Source organism: Heteronotia binoei, chromosome 17, assembly GCF_032191835.1.
Source record: "Heteronotia binoei isolate CCM8104 ecotype False Entrance Well chromosome 17, APGP_CSIRO_Hbin_v1, whole genome shotgun sequence".
NCBI classification, from domain to species: domain Eukaryota; kingdom Metazoa; phylum Chordata; class Lepidosauria; order Squamata; family Gekkonidae; genus Heteronotia; species Heteronotia binoei.
In genome coordinates, this window is record NC_083239.1 from 43,195,171 (window position 1) to 43,219,555 (window position 24,385).

The 24,385-nt window shown below is 49.7% G+C and overlaps 1 protein-coding gene across 1 annotated transcript in view; it reads right to left on the bottom strand.

The window, feature by feature from the left end:
• Positions 1–332: 332 nt before the first annotated feature.
• The window catches only part of CADM4 (cell adhesion molecule 4), a 220,597-nt gene continuing 196,544 nt past the window's right edge, over positions 333–24,385 (bottom strand). Inside the window, exons 4-9 of the mRNA XM_060258420.1 lie at positions 23,772–23,906; positions 18,648–18,809; positions 14,970–15,060; positions 7,173–7,345; positions 6,835–6,963; positions 333–671 (exon numbers count right to left, since the gene is read on the bottom strand). Of these exons, the coding sequence (XP_060114403.1) occupies positions 562–671; positions 6,835–6,963; positions 7,173–7,345; positions 14,970–15,060; positions 18,648–18,809; positions 23,772–23,906 (800 nt within the window). The 3' untranslated portion in view covers positions 333–561. The remainder of the gene's footprint in view (positions 672–6,834; positions 6,964–7,172; positions 7,346–14,969; positions 15,061–18,647; positions 18,810–23,771; positions 23,907–24,385) is intronic.

Below are 24,385 nucleotides of genomic sequence, written 5' to 3' on the forward strand. Positions count from 1 at the left end.
TCAAAAACTCGGCCGCCCCGGCTCCCCTTCCATCCTCCATGGGGTTAACTTCTGAGCTATTTACAAAGGAACGGGGCCCCTCCTATAACTCTGCCTCCCCATCCCAAGGGAAAAGGGGTGTGGGTAACCCCATGCTCTGTTTTACGGAAGCAGAGCCACGCACGCACACACGCACTCGTCCATGCACACATCTCTCCCCGGAATGAAAGGACATCACTTCCTGTTCAGAGCGCATGGGACAGCCAATGGCAGAAGGAGGTGGAGCTTCATGGCTGGGGGGGCGGGGCTAAAGTCCTCGGTTTCAAAAATAAAACCGAAAAAAGTAGTGGCCACGTGTTTTGTTTTTACACAATAGATTTTTGTTAAGCTTTTTGTTTGTTTCTTCCCCCCTCCCGCCCCCCTTTTTTAAACCAAACCCTTCCCAACCCAACCTGTCCCCTCTGGTAAGAGCGGCGGATTCCCTATAAACCTCTACCTTCCAGAATTCCCTCTTTCGGCCGCTTCCCCCCCAACCTTCTGTCCCTGGCGACCCTTCCCATGCCCCCCTCCCACTGCCCCGGATTAGATGAAGAATTCTTCCTTGCGCTTATGGCCGTCACCACCGTTGAGGAAGGCCTCGCGGGCTTCTCCGTGCTCATCCAAGCCACTTGCCTCGTGGGTCAGGTAGGAGCCTGTTTTGAAAGGAGAAAAGAGTATAGTATTTCTATAGCGCTTCCAATGCTCACGCTGCTTCACAAATATTACCTAGCGGCAGGGGTGGAATTCTAACAGGAGCTCCTTTGCAAATTAGGCGACACACCCCTGACGTAGCCAATCCTCCAGAACCTAACAAAAAGGAGCGTCGTAAGCTCTCAGAGGATTGGCTACAACAGGGGTGTGTGGCCTAATATGCAAAGGAGCTCGTGCTAGCATTCCACCCCTAGCCTAGCTGGGTACCCTATTCCTTCACCCATCACCACCTTTGAGCATGGGACAGTTGCCAGCATACACAGGCACTGGAGTCAGGTCTGGAGCCACTCCCAGCACGCTCTGCTGCTGCGGGTGGGACCAGAGCCATTCCCAGCATCCTTTACAGACGGGTAAGCACATTATCTTCCTTATCTTCACACCCCTTTCAACCCTCCCAGCAATTAACACAGAACAATGGTCACATTCAACAGCCAGTTTCCTTATCACTACCCTTCCAGGAAGCCCCACCAAACAATGGGCACATCCACAAACCAATTGCCCTTTCACCACACCCCCTCAAGCCTAGAAATAGCAGCTCTCCAGCAGCCCTGGCCTCACTCAATGCACAGCAGCCAAGAAGGTCAGAGCGCCTGCTCCGGCTTCAACGCCACTGAGGATGTTCTCCGTAGCTGGGAATGAAACGTCTGGAAGAAAAACTTTCTCCAGTAGAACACGGCACTTGAGCCCAAAAGATTCTACAAACCCTAATGAGGTAAGCACATTGTCTGTGCATGCAAGACAATATTTTTTTTAATTTGGAGGGAATCTAGATTTAAATGGGGGGGGGGGGGATTAAAACTTCTCAGTGTATTTTTTTGAAACATGAGATTTTTCGACATACCTGAGGTTTCCCCCAAGTTCTCAGGAAAAATCTGCTTAGCCTGTGTAGCCCCAATCAGCGGATTCAGGGCCGGATTAACAATTAGGCGAAGTAGGCCCTGGCCTAAGGGTCCCCATGCCTTTAGGGGCCCCGGGCCGGCATCCTCCCCCCAATTCCCCCTCCCTCCCGCTTGCAGCCAAATTTCGCTGCGATGGTACACCAACGATGGACCCGGAGTCTCCACCGAGCCATCAAGGCCAACAGGAGTGGGTGGATCTATCGTCCGGGAGTGCGATCAATCCTCCCTCCTACGTCTTTGCACTCCGTGAATGCCACAAATTAAATTGCACACTTGTGCGGAGAAGTGCTCTCTGTCGTCTTCCCTGAATCAACTGTCAATCATTGTCATCGGCTGACCTTGAATCCTAGTGTTAGGAAAGAAGGGAGGGGGAATCCTCTCTGTCCGTTTCAATAGCCTAATTGATGGATTGGTGGCGGGGGGGGGGCAAGGAAGGAGAAGCAGAGTGGGGGGGGGAGGGATTGGGAGCCCTTTCCCACCCGTCACATTTGACAATGACTTTTGCCAACAACGTTGCATTCAACAATGCCGGAGACCTTATCCTATATCCATAAATACACCCTGGATGACGTTTCCCCTTGCTCTCTGCAGAGGCAAAATTTAACAATAGCTGGTTCGCCATCACAGGCAAGGATCTGAATTCCCTGCTTCATTTTAGAGCATAAGAACGTACGAGAAGCCATGCTGGATCAGGCCAATGGCCCATCCAGTCCAACACTCTGTGTCACACAGTGGCCAAAAATCCCAGGTGTCATCAGGAGGTCCACCAGTGGGGCCAGGACACTAGAAGCCCTCCCACTGTTGCCCCCCACCCCCAGCACCAAGAATACAGAGCATCACTTGCCCCAGACAGAGAGTTCCATCAATACGCTGTGGCTAATAGCCACTGATGGACCTCCGCTCCATAGGTTTATCCAGTCCCTCTTGAAACTGTCTATGCTTGCAGCCACCACCACCTCCTGTGGCAGTGAATTCCATGTGTTAATCACCCTTTGGGTGAAGAAGTATTTCCTTTTACCCGTTCTAAGCTGACTGCTCACAGCAGGTACTTTAAGGATACTGGATTTATATCCCACCCTATACTCTGAATCTCAGAGTGGTCACAATCTCCTTTACCTCCCCCCCGCCCACAATAGACACCCTGTGAGGTAGGTGAGGCTGAGAGAGCTCTTACAGCAGCTGCCCTTTCAAGGACAACTCCTACAAGAGCTATGGCTGACCCAAGGCCATTCCAGCAGGTGTGAGTGGAGGAGTGGGGAATCAAACCCGGTTCTCAAACCCAGATAAGAGTCCACGCACTTAACCACGACACCAAACTGGCCCTTTGAGAACACCATTCTGATGGCATGGGGGCTACAAAGTGACTTCCGAGAGTGACTGCACTTCCAAAACTGACTGCCCTGGCTGCCCATCGAATACCAGATCTGGTTCAAGGTCATGGTCTTGACTTTTAAAGCCCTATGCAGCCTGGGGGCATCATACCTGCAGGTAGGGCTCTTTTTCTAGCAGGGGCTCCTCTGCATATTAGGCCACGCCCCCCTGATGTAGCCAATCCTCCTGGAGCTTACAGTAGGTCCTGTACTAAGAGCCCTCTAAGCTCTTGGAGGATTGGCTGCATCAGAGGGCGTGGCCTAATATGCAAAGGAGCTCCAGAGCTAGTGTCACGGCAATGTGTTTCAGTGTGTGCTGGTGAGTTGTGATGCCCCGTATGACTAAGAGAACTAAATGCATTTTGGAAATGTATGTTAGAATGACGCACTTTTTTGGTTGCAGATAAGCGGGATACGTCTCTCAGACGAAGGAATTTGAAACAGTACTACAGGCTTTACTGTTAGAGGCTGATGGTTACCCACTATATATCAAACTCCTTTAAAAGATGACGGTTTAAAGCAGCATCTTGGAAACTGATGGAAATGTTTTTTTTTTTGGAAAACCAGAACTGTCTGCATCTGGAATACAGCCGGCACTGGCCCTTTGGTTGTCCCGCAGAGTCGCGTGAATAGTCTTCAAGCATCTCAAGTCGGAAACTGACATAATGAACTGCAAGCACTGTGGAAAATTTCTTCTCTGCGCTTCATACCTTGTATTCATGAATTAGTGACAATATGGAATCAATATGTGATTTTGTAGTGTTTGAAGAATAATTATTTATATTTTTGAAGTACTTTTCAGGCTTCATTCGTTATTTTCCGCAGTTGTTGTATAAGTTGTTCTGTCCTGTGGAACTCTAGGCTTTAGGCTGCGGGACTGCCTCTCCTCATATGAGCCCCCAGAAAGCTTTACGCTCCGCCAACCAGCATCTCCTGGTGGTCCCCGGCCTGAGGGTCATCCGCTTAGCCTCAACCAGGGCTTTTTTTTGTAGCAGGAACTCCTTTGCATATTAGGCCACACCTCCCTGATGTAGCTAATCCTCCTGGAGCTTACAGCAGGCCTTGTAAGAAGAGCCTTGTAAGCTCTTGGAGGATTGGCTACATCAGGGGTGTGTGGCCTAATATCCAAAGGAGCTCCTGCTACAAAAATAGCCCTGGTCTCAATGAGGGCAAGGGCTTTTTCATCGCTTGCCCCAACCTGGTGGAACAATCTTCCACCTGAGATCAGAGCCCTGTTGGAGCCCGGTTGTAGCACTGTGGGTCGCAGCAGCTCTCGTAGACCCACCCAGGCATTTCCCCACCTGGGCACAGGCAACAGAGAAAGCAAAAAGAAGAAGGGGAAAGATGTGGGGCAGGGGGGAGGTTGGGAAAGCCCTGCCCAGGAATGCCCAGTGATGCCTTTATGGTCATGTCCCTCCTTCTGTCTTTCCCAGAGATCTGGTTTGGAAATAAGGCTTCCACCCTTCCCCCAAGGAAGCCCTGCCCCGAATACGTCCACTGAACTCTCAGCACTGCCAGCTTCCCTCCCCAGTCCAGAAGACTAGAAGAACGCAGGTTACAAAAGGAAAAATAAAGGGGGGAGCCGCTTTGACCCATTTCCGGGTTGGAAGCCACTGCCGAGCTCTTACGCAGCCTGCTTAAAAAATAAATATTTTTATCCCCTATAACATCAAAATTTAAAGTTTAAAAGATGGCTCCGAAGGGGGGGAAGAAAGGCAAAAACAAAGAAGAAAAAAAATGCAGCATTTAACAGACCTTTTTCCGGCTCCAGATATACAATCCACCTCCTCCACAACGCTGGGGAGGGGTGAGTCAACGGCTGAAGAGACTCCTCTCACTGCAAATTTTTTATGCAGACACTAACCAAACAGATGCAAGAACTCTGTGCCGACCGTATTCCAGATGCAGAAAGTTTTGGTTTTCAAAAAACTGTGTTCAGTTTTGGGTACCACATTTTAAGAAGGATATAGACAAGTTGGAATGGGTCTAGAGGAGGGCGACGAAGATGGTGAGGGGTCTGGAGACCAAGTCCTATGAGGAAAGGTAGAAGCAGCTGGGTATGTTTGGCCTGGAGAGGAGGTGGCTGAGAGGTGTTCATAGAAATAGAAATGCTACAACCTGTGACCCAATGCCTGGATGAATTAGAAAAGCTTCATAAACAGACATGCCCAAAAGCAGAGACAGCTTTTCAGATAAATTATTTAATCTTTGAAGAAAAAGAAGAAAGAAGATATTGGATTTATATCCCGGCCTCCACTCCAAAGAGTCTCAGAGCGGCTCACAATCTCCTTTACCTTTTTCACCCACAACAGACACCCTGTGAGGTGGGTGGGGCTGGAGAGGGCTCTCACAGCAGCTGCCCTTTCAAGGATAACCTCTGCCAGAGCTATGGCTGACCCAAGGCCATGCTAGCAGGTGCAAGTGAAGGAGTGGGGAATCAAACCCGGTTCTCCCAGATAAGAGTCTGCACACTTAACCACTACACCAAACTGGCTCTTTGAGAGAAGAATGAAGGGAAACGAAGATGAAGAAAGCATGAAGATATAATGTTTATGCGATATTAAGTTTGTATAGTGTAAAAGATTTTGTTGGAGTTGTTAATTTTTAAATTCTTCCTTTAACAAAAGGAAAAATAAAGAAGGAAGGAATAATAATAATAATAATAATAATATTTTATTTTTATATCCCGCCCTCCCCGCCAGGCGGGCTCAGGGCGGCTAACAGACATGGGGATCCCATGATTCACATAAAACAACATAAACAGTTTTAAATATATCAGTCACAAATAAATTATTTAAAATAGTTAAAATATATAAAATGGTGCTAAAATACTGTATCATAATGTACGCAAGATGGCTAGATGTCCATTCGTTGGATTAATCAAGTTCTATCTCAAAAGCCAGCTGGAAAAGAAATGTTTTGCAAGCCCTGCGGAACTGGTTCAGGTCCCGCAGGGCTCGCACCATCTCAGGAAGGTCGTTCCACCAACGAGGGGCTATCACCGAGAAGGCCTGCTCCCTGGTAGCCTTCAACCTAGCTTCTCTTGGCCCAGGGATTGTTAGTAAGTTCTGAGAACCGGATCTCAGCGCTCTCTGGGGCACATATGGGGAGAGGCGGTCCTTTAGGTAAGCCGCGGAAGGAAGGAAGGAAGGAAGGAAGGAAGGAAGGGAGGGAGGGAGGGAGGGAGGGAGGGAGGGAGGGAGGAAGGAAGGAAGGAAGGAAGGAAGGAAGGAAGGAAGGAAGGAAGGAAGGAAGGAAGGAAGGAAGGAAGGAAGGAAGGAAGGAAGGAAGGGAGGGAGGGAGGAAGGAGAAGAGAGAGGAAGGAAAGAAAGGAAAGGAAGAATGAAAGGATGGAAGGAAGAAAAGAAAAAAAGAAAAGAAAGAAAGAAAGAAAGAAAGAAAGAAAGAAAGAAAGAAAGAAAGAAAGAAAGAAAGACTTCTGAGGAATTGGAAGAATGCTATGTCTGTAAAACAGGTTTCCATGATTGGTGGTGGGAAACCACATCCCATAATCCACCGGCATTCTTGATTATAACTAGGCCCTCCCAGTCCTCTCTTATCCTATGTCTCCCTCTCCGAGTTCACATCCTGCTGGTGACTGGGCTAAGATGTGGGAGACCCAGGTTCATATCCCAGCTCTGCCACAGAAGCTGTGCTGGGCGACCTCGGGCCAGTCACGCTCTCCTCCTGCACTACTTCTCAGGGTTGCTGTGAGCGTTAAATGGAGAGGAAACGAACAAAAACGGAACCTGTTTTGGGTCCGGCGGCCTATTGGGAAGAAAGGAAGGGTATCAATGAAATGAATATATATTTTAAAAAAACAGAATTACGCTGACCTTTCTGCCGGATGGAACACCAGACCATGACTATAAGGACACAGATGACCAGGAAGACGAGGAGTGCCAAGATGCCCCCGACTATGGCGTAGGGTACTGAAGTCTGGGCTTCCACAATAGCCCCGGGGTCTGCGGAAGACAGGGAAAGGTTAGCAGTCTGCAGGGCAGGGGTGGGGGGAGAAGGGTGGTCTCCATAAGGGTGCCCCCTGACTTTTTAAAAGCTGGCTATGGTCCTGTCGATTGCCCACCCCGCTGGCAACTGGCAAGCCAGGAACTAGAGAGGCCGAACGCTCATTCACCTTCCCAGGGGTGGAATTCTAGCAGCTGCGTTGGCTTACCGTAAACCACCAGCACGTACTGGTCCGACGAGCGGCCGTGCTTGTTCTCCACCTGGCAGGAGTAGGTCCCGTTATCCAGCATGCTGAGGCTGGGGATGGTCAACGTGTCGCCCTCTATCAGGGCCCGCTCTGGCAAGGAATCGTTCGCTCGGTTCCAGTTGATCCTCGTGGGGCTAGGTGGGAAAGACAGGACAGCCCTGGGTTATGCCTTTTGCCTCTCCCCGCCCCACTTCCAATTAGGGTTGGAGGCCCTCCCCCTGCTTCAGGGTCATCAGAAAGCCGGGGGGAGAGGAGGGAAATGTCTGCTGGGCACTCCATTATGCCCTATGGAGGCCATAGGGTAAATGGAGAATTGAGCCACGGTTTTCTGGGGTTCTAGGTGGGGGGATGCCTGTTTTTTGAAGCAGAGGCACCAAATTTGCAGCATACCATCCAGTGCCTCTCCTCAGAAGACCCTCCAAGTTTCAGAAAGATTGGGCCAGGGGGTCTGATTCTGTGAGCCCCAAAAGAAGGTGCGCCTATCCATTATTTCCAATGGACGGAAGGCATTTAAAAAATGTGCGGTCCCTTTAAATGTGATGGCCAGAACTCCCTCTGGAGTTCCATGATGCTCGCCACACCCTCGCTCCTGGCTCCACCCCCAATGTCTTCTGGCTCCGCCCCCAAAGTCCCCAGATATTTCTTGAATTGGACCTGGCCACCCTACTTCCAAGGCACCCCCTTCTGGACCCAATGCCTCCCCTCCTCCGCTCTGCCACCCCCACCGCTTCCTCCCTTCCCTTCAAGGTTATTTGCAGCAAGCCCTGCCAGGCCCAGTGATGGATGGGAGACAGAGCCCGACGGCTGGATCAAGGGGCGCTGGAGTAATAACTCCGCTCGGGAATTGTATCCATCAGTCAGGCCAGCCGGGGAGAGAGCTACGGAGAGGGGCAAGGACAAGTTTCGACCAGCAGAGAATGAATGAGACAAAGAGGGCAAACGGTGCCTTCAAGAGTTGTGCAGTCGAGGAAATTTCACTGGATGCTTTTGGGCATGTCCCAGTGGTGCCGGGCCGAGCAAAACCGGAGCTGCTGAAATTCCCTTTGCTGCTCAACCATTATTAAGTATGGTCCGGGCTTTTTTTTTTTTTGTAGCAGGCACTCCTTTGCATATTAAGCCACACCCACCCGATGTAGCCAATCCTCCTGGAGCTTTCAGTAGACCCTGTAGGAATAGCCCTGTAAGCTTTTGGAGGATTGGCTACATCAGGAACGTGTGGCCCAGGGATGGAATTCTAGCAGGGACTCCTTTGCATATTAGGCCACACACCCCTGAGGTAGCCAATCCTCCTGGAGCTTATAGTAGGCCCTGCAGGAAGAGCCCTGTAAGCTCTTGAAGGATTGGCTACATCAGGGAGGTGTGGCCTAATATGCAAAGGAGTTCCAGCTACAAAGAAAGCCCTGAGTACAGCAGCCCTGCCATTGCACCTGACCTAAGAAATCTTCTGGGGAGTTTCTGAGGGTTGCGCTGCTTCCTCTGAAGCGGGTGTAACATTTCTTTTGGCCCCATGCCCTATCCCTGCCCGCCCCCACCTAAGGTTGTTTCTGTTCAAACAGCTGCTGAGAATTTTTGAACCAAAGCAAAACAAAGAGGCCAAACCCATTTATCAGAGAGGAATGGGATGAGAGGACACAGCTTCGGATCTGCTGCTAATGGCAAAAAGAGAGAGAGAGAGGCTGATCTCTGTTTCCATCTCTTTTCCTCCCAAAGAAATGCTGTTCTGAGACCCCAGACTCTGTTCACATCTACCCAGGGCCCACCCTAGACTGTCTGCCACCCTTGGCAAGGCTAACTTCTGGTGCCCCCCCCCGCACTGATAAGAACATAAGAGAAGCCATGCTGGATCAGGCCAATGGCCCATCCAGTCCAACACTCTGAGTCACATAAGAACATAAGAGAAGCCATGCTGGATCAGGCCAATGGCCCATCCAGTCCAACACTGAGTCACATAAGAACATAAGAGAAGCCATGTTGGATCAGGCCAATGGCCCATCCAGTCCAACACTCTGTGTCATACACTGGCCAAAAAACACAAGTGCCATCAAGAGGTTCACCAGTGGGGCTAGAAGCCCTTCCACTGTGCACCGCCCCCCCCAAGCACAAGAATACAAAACGTCACTGCCCCAGACAGAGAGTTCCAACAATACACTGTGGCTAATAGCCACCGATGGACCTCTGCTCCATATGCTTATCCAATCTTCTCTTGAAGCTGTCTATGCTTGTAGGCGCCACCATCTCCCGTGGCAGTGAATTCCACGTGTTAATCACCCTTTGGGTGAAGAAGGGCCTCCTTTTATCCGTTCTAACCCGACTGCTCAGCAATTTCATCGAATGCCCACGAGTTCTTGTATTGTGAGAAAGGGAGAAAAGGACTTCTTTCTCTACCTTCTCCATCCCATGCATATTCTTGTAAACCTCTGTCATGTCACCCCACAGTCGACGTTTCTCCAAGCTAAAGAGCCCCAAGCGTTTTAACCTTTCTTCATAGGGAAAGTGCTCCAACCCTTGAATCATTCTAGTTGCCCTTTTCTGGACTTTTCCCAATGTTATAATATCTTTTTTGAGGTGCAGTGACCGGAATTGTACACAGTACTCCAAAGGAGGCCACACCATCGATTTATACAGGGGCATTATGATAATGCAACCAAGTCTCGTGCAGATGTCCAATTTGGCGCTTCCAGAAGGCTGGCGCCTGGGGCAAGTGCCTAGTTTGCCTAGTGGCAGGGCTGGTTAACGAAAACCCAAATACAAATGAATTCAAAAATACTCATTTAAATATAAACTTTCAGATAGCGATCATCCCAATGCAATTTAACAATTATTACACAAGGGTAAACCGTGCATTTGGCCAACTGCATAAAAGAGTGTGGAGCAACAAGCATCTGAAAAAAGGCACAAAGATCAATGTTTACAAAGCGGTTGTGATGACAACCCTCATCTACGGCTCCGAATTGTGGGTTTTATACCGTCATCACCTGTGACTCCTTGAGCACTTTCATCAGCGCTGCCTTCGCACCATCCTCAACATCCACTAGAGTGACTTTGTGACCAACACTGAAGTCCTCAAGCGGGCGGAGGTTACAAGCATCGAGGTACTGCTGTTGAAGACGCAGCTGCGCTGGGCAGGGCATATCTCCAGGATGGAAAACCACCGTCTTCCCAAGATTGCCCTGTATGGCAAACTTTCCACCAGCCATCGAAATAGAGGGACACCAAAGAAGAGGTACAAGGACTCCTTGAAGAAATCCCTTGGCACCTGTCGCATCAACCATCACCAGTGGTCTGACCTAGCCTCAGATCGCAAAGCATGGAGGCACACCATCCACCAGGCTGTCTCTTCCTTTGAGAACGCACGCATAGCTGGTCTTGAGGACAAAAGGAGATTGAGGAAGAATCGCACTGCTACAGCACCAACCCCAAATCGGACTTTTCCCTGCAGCCACTGTGGCCGGATCTGCCTGTCCCGCATTGGTCTTGTCAGCCACCAGCGAGCCTGCAGCAGACGTGGACTACTGCACCTTTCTGAAATCTTCGTTCGCGAAGTCAAGCCGAGAGAGACACAAGGGGGAATCCATTCAGTCCTTTTCAGCAAAATGCATCTAAGCACCTAAATTCATATAGTAACTTAGTTAACTAAAGTGCTTAGTGCAACCAAGTGCGTGTAGAGCAAAGTGCCTGTGCAATATTTTGCAAAAGAGTTTCTTTTCTGAAGACTCCTTGAGGTCCCTCTGATGGAAACTCTTTTTGCAAAATACTGAACAGGCACTTTACTCTACACGCACTTGGTTGCACTAAGCACTTTAGTTAACTAAGTTACTATATGAATTTAGGTGCTTAGATGCATTTTGCTGTAAAGGATTGACTATATTCGCCCTTGTGTAACAACTGTTAAATTGCATTGTGCATGGCAGCAACTCATGAGTAGAGATGCCAATCCCTCGCTTCAGAGTTGCCAGAAATGGGGGAGGGAAGGAAATGTTTGCTGGGCACTTCATTATTTCCTATGTGGAGATCGATTCTCATAGGGTATAACGGGGAATTGATCTGCGGGAATCGGGGGCTCTGGGGAGGCCGTTTGTTGAGGTAGAGGCACCAAATTTTCAGTATAGCATCTAGTGCCTCTCCCCAAAATACCCTCCAAATTTCAAAAATATTAGACCAGGGGGTCCAATTCTATGAGCCCCAAAAGAAGGTGCCCCTATCCTTCATTATTTCCTATGGAAGGAAGGCATTTAAAAAGGTGTGCTGTCCCTTTAAATGTGATGGCCAGAATTCCCATGGAGTTCATTTATGCTTGTCACACCCTTGCTCCTGGCTCCGCCCCCAATGTCTCCTGGCTCCACCCCCAAAGTCCCCAGATATTTCTTGAATTGGACTTGGCAACCCTACCCTATGCTCTGAACGCAGAGTGGTCACACTCTCCTTTACCTCTCCCCCACCAACAACAGACACCCTGTGAGGTGGGTGGGGCTGAGAGGGCTCTCACAACAGCTGCCCTCTCAAGGACAACTCCTACCAGAGCTATGGCTGACTCGACGCCATTCCAGCAGCTGCGAGTGGAGGAGTGGGGAATCTCAGATTCTCCCAGACAAGAGTCCGCCCACTTAACCACTACACCAAACCGGCTCTCCATTCAAACTGGCTCAGTTTAAACCCAACAAGACAGCAGGAGGGATTTTTAATTGAGGCACGAGCCGAAATGGACACGGCGCTATCCCCGCCTCTTGGTTTATAAACTCTTAATTGACATAAGTGCAGCTGATGTAAAGCTGTGCCTCCCCAGAGCTGCCGGGAGAGGAATAAATTCGACAAAATAAGAGGGAATAAAAGATTTACACGGTGCAGCCGTAAGTCAAGTTATATCCTCCTGAGCCACTGGACCCAGAAGAGTATTGACCAGCTTAGAAGGACACTGCTAGCCAACCAATTGATTCCATCAGTCGATCCATTCAAAAGGTATTAGGGTTGCCAGGTCCGTGTTGAAAAACACCTGGAGACCCAAACCCCACCCTCTCCTGGCGCTGACAGTAGGCCCCGAACTAAGAGCCCTGTAAGCTCTTGGAGGACTGGCTACATCAGGGGTGTGTGGCCTAATATGCAGGGATGGAATTCTAGGAGAGCTCCTTTGCATATTAGGCCACACCCCCTGATGTAGCCAATCCTCCTGGAGCTTACAGTAGACCCTGCACTAAGAGCCCTGTAAGCTCTTGGAGGATTGGCTACATCAGGGGTGTGTGGCCTAATATGCAGGGGTGGAATTCTAGGAGAGCTCCTTTGCATATTAGGCCACACCCCCTGATGTAGCCAATCCTCCTGGAGCTTACAGTAGACCCTGCACTAAGAGCCCTGTAAGCTCTTGGAGGATTGGCTACATCAGGGGTGTGTGGCCTAATATGCAGGGATGGAATTCTAGGAGAGCTCCTTTGCATATTAGGCCACACCCCCTGATGTAGCCAATCCTCCTGGAGCTTACAGTAGACCCTGCACTAAGAGCCCTGTAAGCTCTTGGAGGACTGGCTACATCAGGGGTGTGTGGCCTAATATGCAGGGGTGGAATTCTAGGAGAGCTCCTTTGCATATTAGGCCACACCCCCTGATGTAGCCAATCCTCCTGGAGCTTACAGTAGACCCTGCACTAAGAGCCCTGTAAGCTCTTGGAGGACTGGCTACATCAGGGGTGTGTGGCCTAATATGCAGAGGAGTTCCTGCTACAAAAAAAGAGCCCTTTCTGGCAGACATTTTAGGAGGAGAAGCTACTGCGGATAGAGCAGGAAACCAGATGGGAGCTGACCAGAATGTTTGGAGGCGTGGGAAATTCACACCATTGTTTACAGCCATTGCTACAAGCCGGTTTGAAGGCCCGTGCAGAAAGAAAGGTGGGATACACGACGCTTTGAAAAAAGAGAACCCAGACAATCAAGCAGTTAACTTAAAAGATAGATGACAGACCAGCGCAAGGAGTACCGTTTCCTTGATTTGCGCTGTTTCCCTTGGATCACAAAATGCAGCTTTTCTTGGCACAGAATTTTTTTTTTAAGGGGGGGAGGTTTATTTAAGTGCCAAGCCCGGCGCATGCACTTAAATAAATGCACCCCCCAGGTGATTTTTCGAATGCAGTGGCATGATGATGTCACCCAGACATGACATCATCACACTGGGTGTGAGGTGCATCCCCCCCCCCCCAATTAGTCCATTCTGTTCCGCAGCAGCGCACTGGAGCACCAGGACAGTAGTCCCTCTTTTCCCCCTCCAACCCGCAACCGCTGACAAAACCCCCACGAAGCCTTGTGCAAAATCCCGGCAGCCGCAGCGCCTCTGCACGTACCCCCTCCCGAACTACAACTCCCAGTCTGCCCCCGCCATTTCTCTCTCTTCGCCCGGTGCTGTGAACTGCAGGTGCCATTTTTTCTTGGCTTTAAGGAGTTGGGGGACCTCAGCACTTCCCTTCCGCAGTTCTTGCCGAGATCGGCAGGCGCTGCAGAAGTGAGTCCGAGGCTCGGGGATGGCATGACCGGGGAGGAGGAGCCGCCTGCCTGCTGCCCCTGCTGGGAGCAGGCACCCTAGGTATTTGCCTAGTTTGCCTACTCCCACACACAGGGCATGTTAAATGTATGGGCACAGGGAGTGGGAGGGAAGGCAGCATGCTATAGCCTGTTCTCATCAGATCTTGGAAGCTAAGCAGGGTCAGTACCTGGAAGGGAGACCACCAAGGAAGAGGAGGAGGCAGCAGAGGCAGTGGCAGAAGAAGATGAAGATGAAGAAGAAGAAGAGAAGAAGAAAAGAAGAAAAAGAGAAGAGAAGACAAGAAGAAAAAGAGAAGAAGAAGAGAAGAAGAAAAGAAGAAAAAGAGAAGGAAAGAAGAAGGAAAAGAAGAAAAAGAGAAGAAGAGAAGACAAGAAGAAAAAGAGAAGGAGAAGAAGAAGACAAAAAGAAAAAGAGAAGAAAAGCAGAAAAGGAGAGAAGAGCAGGAGATTGGATTTCTACCCTGCCCTTCACTTGGAGCCTCAGATCGGCTTCCAATCTCCTTTCCCTTCCTCTCCTCATAATAGACGAGAGCCAGTTTGGTGTGGTGGTTAAGTGCGCTGACTCTTATCTGGGAGAACCGGGTTGGATTCCCCACTCCTCCACTTGCAGCTGCTGGAATGGCCTTGGGTCAGCCATAGTCCTCGCAGGAGTTGACCTTGCAAGGCCAGCTTCTGGGAGAGCCCTCTCAACCCCACCCACCTCACAGGGTGTCTGTTGTGGGGGAAGAAGACAAAGGAGATTGTAAGCCGCGCTGAGACTCTGATTCAGAGAGAAGGGCGGGGTATAAATCAATAGTCTTCTTCTTCTTCTAGACACCTTCTAAGGTAGGTGGGGCTGAGAGAGCTCTGGCAGAAACTGCTCTTGAGAAAGCAGCTCTTTTCAAGAACTGTGACTGACCCAAGGCCACTCCAGCAGGTGCATGTGGAGGAGTGGGGAATCAAACCCAGTTCTCCCAGGTAAGAGTCCGGGCACTTAACCACTACACCAAGCTGGGTCTCCAAGACAATGGCCAACTGCCTCTGCTTCTTGCTTGCCTCGAAAGCTCCTTGCCGGGGTCGCGATCACCCGGCTGTGACTTAGCGGCACTCGACACACACACAAGGGTACAGCACTGGAGCCCTTTATCCTACATTCCCCACCATGTAAGAAGAAGGTAGACCTTAGATCCTATGTAGACTCTGACACCAATCTTTTCCATTTGGTTCCCCCCATCCTGGGCAAGTAAATACTCACGGTGGGTTGCCGTTGACAGCACAAGTCAGGACTAAGGTGTCTCCTTCCCGCATCACCCCTTGGGGAGGGCGGATCCTCACTGTGGGAGAATCTGGGGAGGGGGGAGGAGGAGGGGGGGAAGAGATGAGAGGGGAAACAAGAGGTACACTAGAGCAGCCTGCAGACAAACCTCCCGTATTGCACATGCAGGGGCAGGCCCTGGGTTACGCTAAACGGTTTTTTTTTTTTTTTTAAATAAACATCTTCTTTGAGATCTATGGAACTCTTGCCAACTTCAGAAAGGAGCGTTTCGCCTCCATCTGATGCCAAATTTTCCCCAGCTCTTATCTTTTCTTTCCTAAGAAGCAGGGTGCCTTTTTTTTTTCCTGGAAAGAGGGGTGCTCTCAAGAGAACTCTGAGTTAAAACCAGTCTCCCCAGTATGCTTACATGGAGAACCTCCACATTCAGAGGCACTAATCCTCTGAATCCCAGGGCCAAGAGGCAGCATCAGGGGAAGGCCTTGGCCTCTGTGTCCCATTGTTGGCAGTCCAGAACTGGTCAGCCACTGTGTGAAACAGGATGCCGGACAAGATGGACCACTGGTCTGATCCAGCAGGGCTCTTCTGATGTTCTTATGAAGGCCTCAGTCTCTACGCCCTGTTGTTGGCCCTCCAGAGGAACTGGTTGGCCACTGTGTGAGACAGGAGGCTGGACTAGATGGACCACTGGTCTGATCCAGCAGGGCTTTTCTGACGTTCTTATGAAGGCCTCAGCCTCTTTGCCCTGTTGTTGGCCCTCCAGATGAACTGGTTGGCCACTCTGTGAGACAGGAGGCTGGACTAGATGGACCACTGGTCTGATCCAGCAGGGCTCTTCTGATGTTCTTATGAAGGCCTCAGCCTCTTTGCCCTGTTGTTGGCCCTCCAGAGGAACTGGTTGGCCACTGTGTGAGACAGGAGGCTGGACTAGATGGACCACTGGTCTGATCCAGCAGGGCTTTTCTGACGTTCTTATGAAGGCCTCAGTCTCTACGCCCTGCTGTTGGCCCTTCAGAGGAACTGGTTGGCCACTGTGCAAGACAGGACGGTGGACTAGATGGACCACTGGTCTGATCCACCAGGGCTCTTCTGATGTTCTTATAAAGGCCTTGGCCTCTCTGCCCTGTTGTTGGCCTTCTAGAGGAACTGGTGGCCACTGTGTAATACAGGACGCTGGACTAGATGGAGCACTGGTCTGATCCACCAGGGTTCTTCTGATGTTCTTATGAAGGCCTCGGCCTCTCTGCCCTGCTGTTGGCCCTCCAGAGGAACTGGTTGGCCACTGTGTGAGACAGGAGGCTGGACTAGATGGACTACTGGTCTGATCCAGCAGGGCTTTTCTGATGTTCTTATGAAGGCCTCAGTCTCTACGCCCTGCTGTTGACCTTTCAGAGGAACTGGTTGGCCACTGTGTAATACAGGACGCTGGACTAGATGGACTACTGGTCTGATCCACCAGGGCTCTTCTGACATTCTTATGGTGTTAGGGTTGCTAGTTCCAGATTGGGAAATTCCTGGAGGTTTGGAAGGTGGAACCCGGGGAGGGTATAGTGGCATAAGGGGCTTTTTTTTTGGTAGAAAAAGCCCAGCAGAGGTTCATTTGCATATTAGGCCACATCCCCTTGATGGCACCATTGTTTCACACACAGTTTTTGTTGCAGGGAAAGCTGAGCAGGAACTCATTTGAATATTAGGCCGCACCCCCTCATGGCACCATTGTTTCACCAAGCCCAGCAGGAGTTCATTTGCACATCAGGCCACACACCCCTGACGTCAAGCCTGCCAGAACTGTGTTCCTGCGCATTCCTGCTCAGAAAAGGCCCTGGTGGCAAACAGTCCGCTCTCTAAAGCAGCCATTTTCTCCAGAGAAACTGATCTCTGTAGTCTAGAGATGAGATGTAATTCTGGGAGGTCTCCAGGCCCCGCCTGAAGGTTGGCAACTTTACCTGGGGTTTCTCACACAGGGGAATGTTTAAAAGTAATAAGAAACAATTATCACTGAGTCCACTGAATGGACAGAGAATGTTTTTCTCCCCCTCTAAGTAATAATTAAGGCGACGCTTTAACAAACACAATTTATCGGTAAACATTTATGGTATAACAGCTGTTAGCATAGCAGTAATGGTTTCCATTGTTTTTTCGTTTCGCTCTGCCTACTGCAAATTTTGAAGAGCGATGATTGGCCCTCTAAATTTATAAGAGGTCTGAGACCTTTGCTGAATATAACTTGCAATTGGCACGCATTCAAAAACAAAATACAAACCGTATTTAAAAAAAGAAAAGGAAAAAAAGAAATGGGATCTCTCACTGCAGTCTGAAGTTGTCTAACCTCATGAAGAAGAAGAAGATTTCGGATTTATATTCCGCCCTATACTCTGAGTCTCAGAGTGGTCACAATCTCCTCTACCTTCCCCCCTCACAACAAACACCCTGTGAGGTAGGTGCGGCTGAGAGTGCTTTTACAGCAGCTGCCCTTTCAAGGACAGTTTCTATGAAAGCTATGGCTGACCCAAGGCCATCTCAGCAGGTGCAAGTGGAGGAGTGGGGAATCAAACCCGGTTCTCCCAGATAAGAGTCCGCGCACTTAACCACTACACCAAACTGGTTCTCTATAGAGAGAAGGAAAGGTCCCCTGTGCAAGCACCAGTCGTTTCCGACTCTGGGTGACATTGCTTTCACGTTTTCACAGCAGACTTTTTGTGGGGTGGTTTGCCATTGCCTTCCCCAGTCAGCTACACTTCCCCCCCAGCAAGCTGGGTACTCATTTTACCGACCTCGGAAGGATGGAAGGCGGAGTCAACCTAGAGCCGGCTCCCTTGGGGAGCAAGAGGAGGAGGCAGAGCTTGCTTTGCCAGGCTCTCTCAATCACACAGCAGAGCTACTGAACTAAGCCTTGCTTCTTTCTATTGGCTGAGGCTCCCTCCCTCTTGTTCCCTGGGGAAGGAAAGAAAGAGCCAGAGCTTCCTTTGCCGAGTTCCCTAGATCGCATGGGAGAGATACAAAGAAAGCACCTTTAAGACCAATGAGTGCTGATGTTTTAAATTTGTTTTAAGTTTTTTAAAAAAATCTTTAATTGTGTTTGTCCGTGTCCTTTATAAAGTTTATATATCCGCTAAAAAGGTAAAGGTAGTCCCCAGTGCAAGCACCAGTTTTCGACTCTGGGGTGACGTTGCTTTCACAAAATTTTCACGGCAGACTTTTTACAGGGTGGTTTGCCATTGCCTTCCCCAGTCATCTACATTTTTCCCCCAGCAAGCTGGGTACTCATTTTACCGACCTCGGAAGGATGGAAGGCGGAGTCAACCTGGAGCCGGCTACCTGAACCAGCTTCCACTGGGATCGAACTCTGGTTGTGAGCAGAGGGCTCCGCCTGCAGTACTGCAGCTTTACCACTCTGCAGTGCTATGGGTACCTAATCTTAAACAGGACCATGCACGGCCCTGCCTGACAAGGCCTCATTTAGGTCAGAGATCCGGCCCTTGTAATAAATGAATTTGACACCCCTGGCCTAGACCTTAGCAATCTTTGGCTGCTCCACTGTACACAGCTATCCAGAGGGGAGAGAAACATACAGCACAGTCCATGACTCAACATGCGAATGCTCCTCCGTCCCAACCTTCCAGCTCCTGCCCAGCCAGCCCGACCCCTGCTGTCACTTACACTGCACATCTAGCACGTACTGCGTCTGCTTCTGCTGCCCTCGAAGCGCAGGGTGGGTGGCCTCGCAGGTCACGATGCTGCCGTGGTCCCTGCGTTCCACCCGGAAATGCAGCACGTTGGTGATGCTGAACACTTTCCCATTCTCTTGTTTGCTGCTGATGCCTAGGAAAAGAGCACACGCAAACAAACCCTGGTCAATCCAAGCAAGCGCTTGCAAGCAGGCTCTGTGACGGCTCCCTCAATCACACAGCAGAGCTACTGGCCAAACTTGCTTTAACGTCAGAGTCCCACAGAATAAATGTCAGATGTCTGAGGGGCTACCAAGGCATGAATGCCAGATGTCTAAGAGCCACAAGGACAGGGAGGGAGGGAGGAAGGGAGGGAGGAAGGAAGGAAAATAGATGGGGGATGGAGGGAGTGTTGGCGTATTCGCTGGTATGCTCTGGGTTCGAAAGGCTTAAGAATATACAGCACACTGACTTGTGCTAACTATATACATTTATTTACAGATATACAAGTTATAGTTGGTCTGGTATACACTGGTCAAAGTGCTTCGCCAGACAACACACACGATAGCAGAGGATACACCGTACAAGCTCTTCTCAGTTATATACGCAAAGCTATATACAAGCACCAATCAGCACACAGTGCTGAGTCATTCTGCATCAGCACAAGTCCTCTGGACAGAACCAGTTTACACCTGCTAAGGGAGGCTGTCAGGAACTGTCATAGATCATGTGCATTAGACTCCAGCCTGAAGGCTTACTAGCAAGTATATGCCGACAGGGAGAGGTGGAAGGAAAGCAACTTTAAATGCCTTCTCCAAGCCACCAGCTGGCTTGGCTTGGAGAAGTGGTTTAAAGAGAGAAATGCCCTAAGGGGCAGTGGAGGCTTCACACAGATTATGAGAGCCACATAATCTGTGTGAAACAGCCATGTGTGTCTCCCAAGCCACAGTTTGGCCACCCCTGCTCTATGAAAACAGAGTCCAGAAACCCAGTTTATGGTGGTACGATTGTGGTCGATTTGGGTTTTTTTTCAATTCCAATCTGGCAAATTACATCTGATGGCAGTAGAGCCCCAGAACGCAGGAAGGATTAGAATGTTGCTTGCGCGTCCTTCAAAAACGAGGTTAGGGTCCTGACCAATGTTCCCTCTAAGCTGCAGAGTCTTGTGAGCAAAAATTCTACTTTGTGAGCTACTGGCATTAAAGTGGTGAGCTATTGCATGAATTAGCTTGTTCTGAGGCCGTTTTTCCTGAGCGAAGTCAAAAATGTGTGAGCTGGAGGCTAAGAATCTGTGAGCTAGCTCACGCTAACTCATCTAAGAGGGAACACTGGTCCTGATCCTTGCAGTCAAAAAGTACCAGGTGAAGGTGCTTCTTTTTAAAATTATTTTTATTGTGTGTGTGTGTATCTGGAATCTGTATGTTTGTGGGTGTGCCTGGAATCTGAGCTTCAGGCTCCTAAAAAGGAGCGTCTGTTTTAAGGCAAACTAATGCAAATCTTCTATTTTAAGGATTATCTGCGCTGGGGCGGAGAGAAAAAGAGTAGGAGTCGGGGCTAATAAAGTACTCAGTGTATATGGCGAAGAGGCAGATGGACGCAGCTTCAGCCATCCTACGCTTTTGGAGATGGCAGCTCCTCCCAGCAGGCATCCCCCAGTGCCTGGCTGAAATTGTGAAGATATCCAAACATGTGAAGTCAGCTTATGCAAAGTCTGACCATCCATTTCAACATCAGTATTTTCCCGCCCTGACTAGTGGAAGCTTTCAGGGATCCTGCTGCCTGAATTCCATAAAGTAGAGGTGTCAAAAATTGAACCCGGGACCTTCTGTATGCCAAGTAGGGTTGCCAAGTCCCCCCCCCCCCCCAGCTTCCGAGGGGGGACTTGTTTTGCATGCGTGAAGTGCATGCTGTGGGATGATTTCATCCGTGGGTGATGTCATCACGCCGACGACATCGCATGCCAGTCACTCTAGACGTTTCCGGGGAAACTCTATGGTTTTTCCGGATGCTCTAGCATTTTGGGAGGGAAAAACTCTATGATACCTATTGTACCATAGAGCACCCCCCCACAAATTGCTAGAGCATTCGGGAAAACCACAGAGTTTTCCTGGAAACACCTAGAGCAGCTCTAATGCCAAGCACGTGTTCTGCGCAATGAGCCGCAGGCCCTCCCCAATTCAGGCCTCCTGGCAGCTTCCACAGAAAGAGGCTTCGTCGTGTAAACATAGAGGCGGGCACATTGGCACTGGAGTTACCATGCCTTCTTCCATCTTTCTGTACCAATTTTCCCTTCCAGGTGTGTGCCTTGCAATGACTTTGCATTGACTCGGGGGGGGGGGTGAACTCATCATGGCTACCCCCTCTTTTTGGTTCCTTTGGTCATTTCATGGAAGAAGAGGTGCCAGAGCCAGTTTGGTGTAGGGGTTAAGCGTGCAGACTTTTATCTGCGACTAGAACAAGATTAAGAAGAAGAAGAAGAGGAGGAGATTGGATTTATACCCCGCCCTTCACTTGGAGCCTCAGATTGGCTTACAATCTCCTTTCCCTTCCTCTTCTCGTAATAGACGAGAGACAATTTGGTGTAGTGGTTAAGTGTGGGGACTCTTATTTGGGAGAACCGGGTTTGATTCCCCACTCCTCCACTTGCACCTGCTGGAATGGCCTTGCGTCAGCCATTGCTCTCGCAGAGTTGTTCTTGAAAGGGCAGTTTCCATGAGAGCTCTCTCAGTCCCACCCACTATCTATCTATCTATCTATCTATCTATCTATCTATCTATCTATCTATCTATCTATCTATCTATCTATCTATCTATCTATCTATCTATCTATCTATCCATCCATCCATCCATCCATCCATCCACCCACCCACCCACCTACCTACCTACCTACCTACCTACCTACTTACCTTCTTTACTTAAATTTCTATCCCGCCCTCTCCGCAAGCGGACTCAGGGCAGCAAACAATCAATTTAAATATTTACATTTACAATTTAAAAACCAATAAAATACAATTGCAATTAAAACATTCCCAAAAACATTCTATGGTGCTGTCTTTAATATAGGCGGATTCTTTTCCTGAGGGTGTCTGTTGTGGGGGAGGAAGGTGAAGGAGATTGTGAGCCGCTGTGAGACTCTGATTCAGAAAGAAGGGCCGGGTATAAATCGGGAGTCTTCTTTTTCTTCTCCTCCTCCTTCTCATTACCACAACTCATTTGCATATGCCCCACACCCCTGACATCACCGGTAGGTGTACTAAATCATATCAGCTCAGCATCTACCTTCAAATGCTTCTTGGATTGTAACGATCATAATAAAACCTTACTCCCATCCAGTGTTTCTTCTAAGCCATACTTTTGAAATTACTTTCTCCCACATGGCCACAGTGGCATGAGGAAGATTTCCATTTATATATTTTGGTTATTTTCCCATTTTTGGTGGGGAACAATAGTAGAAAGTTTGTCAGATCTTAAGAGTTCAACAAAATTCTCACAAAAGGGGCTGAACAATGGAGCCCACAGGCAAAAAAAATTTTTTGTTGGGGGGGGGAGCGTGAAGTGAAAGAAAGAGCACAATAAAATTTAGAGATTCCGGAGCTCTGCTCCTGTGAGCTCCTGCCCAAGATGAGGCCTGCTTTTGCCATGCATGCGTTATAGCACTGTAATGATTCTATTCAGCCTTAAAATAGTTGTGGCAGTAGATCACTGTAGCCAGGGGTGGAATTCTAGCAGGAGCTCATTTGCATATTAAGCCACACACCCCTGGTGTAGCCACTCCTCCTAGAGCTTACAGTAGGCCCTGTGCTAAGAGCCCTGGAAGCTCTTGGAGGATTGGCTACATCAGGGGGTGTGGCCTGATATGCAAAGGAGCTCCTGCTAGAATTCCATCCCTGACTGTAGCACTATAGCAACTGCCAGGATATATTTTTAAAGGCCTTTCGAAAGACCTTTCTGGAGACCCCAGGCAAGCCTGATCTCATCAGATCCTGGAAGCTAAGCAGAGCCGACCCTGCTGGAAAGGGAGACCTCCAAAGGAATACCAAGGCTGGGACACAAAGGCAGGCTTATCAAACCACTTCTCTGAAAAATATCCAGGCACCAGTAGGGGTTGCCGGAGGTCACCGTGAAAGACCTCCAGTGGGATGGCGGGGAGGGGGGAGTTGGGAAAGTGGCACGCATGAAGGGCCTGTGGCAGGGAAAGTGGCACCGGTATGGCTGAGACCAGGGGTCCCCAACCTTTTTGACCCTGCAGGTATCCTTGAAATTCAGACACAGCGTGGTGGGCGCAACCATAAAACGGCTGTCTCAAGAGGTGGAGCCAGACACAAAATGGCCACCAAAGGAGGCGAAGCCAGGCACAAAATAGCTGCCATAGATTGAGCTGCCATCCAAGCAAGGCTTTTTAAAAATCTGCACAGCCAAACAAAAATCCAATGGCCAATCAAAACCTTTGCTGGGTAAAAGCTCCAATTTGCCCTGCCCACGTTCTGAAAACGCTTAGCAGGCCCAGACCCATAACTAACCAGGGGCCCACGGGAACTGGCCACCCGACAGGTTTTTTTTTTTTCAACCCTGCTCCTTTCCCTCTCTCTCCTGCACAATTTAAATCATACTTGAGAGGTGGTAGGTGCTCCTCAAAGTCCCTCCCATGCGATTTAAACTACACAAGAGGGAAAGGGACAGCCACAGACTCTCCAGCTTCCAACTCTCACCCCTCAGCCCCTCTCCCGTGGCACCCCCATGGCCCCCTTCCCCTGCAGCAGGCCCCAGGAAAGGTGCCATCAGGAGCCACGGTGCCTTTTGGGAGCCCCTCGGTGAGACGTTTGCAGGTCAGGCAAATGCAAACCCTTCTGTCCAGATGGCAGGCTAACATGCTCGGACTGCGTTCTTTCCAAAAACACCGAACGAAGAAAAGCCGGATGCAGGACGCTTACAAAACAATATCATACGGAAGTCAGAAAATAAAGAAGCACATCGGTTTGGATGCCAAGGCAGGGGGGGGGGGAAACCCCTCAGTGCGAACGAGTGTATTTTTGAGTCCTCAGTTACTGAGCTAACAAATCCCCGTTTGGGCTAAACTTCCAGAGGAAGAGATGTCCTCAGATGCCCCTTGGTTATACCTGCTATCAACGTTCGGTCACGGTACCAGCGCAGGGTGGCAGCAGGGCGCGACCTCGGAACGATGCAGGTGAGCTCTACTTCTCCTCCTTCCACGGCCTGCTCCTTCACCTCCACCAAGGGATTCTCTGGTGGCACTGTAAGGAACAGCAGAAGGGTTACGGGGGAGGCAACTGGGATATTCTCCTGCAATAGCCAGGGCAGCTTCATTCACGCAAACACCCAAATCAGCCTCCGCTCTGATGGAGGGGTTGAACCGGGGCTTTTTCTTTCTTTTTTTGTAGCAGGAACTCCTTTGCATATTAGGCCACCCCCCCCCCCCCGATGTAGCCAATACTCCAGTAGATTACAGGGCTCTCCGTACAGGGCCTACTGTAAGCTCTTGGAGGATTGTCTACATCAGTGGGGTGTGGCCTAATATGCAAAGGAGCTCCTGCTGCAAGAGAAGCCCTGCCTTTGCATATTACGCCACACACCTCTGACGCAGCCAATCCTCCAAGACCTTACAGGGCTCTTAGTACAGGGCCTACCGTAAGTTCTTGAAGGACTGGCTAAATCAGGGGTGTGTGGCCTAATATGCAAATGAGTTCCTGCGACAAAAAAAAAAAAGCCCTGG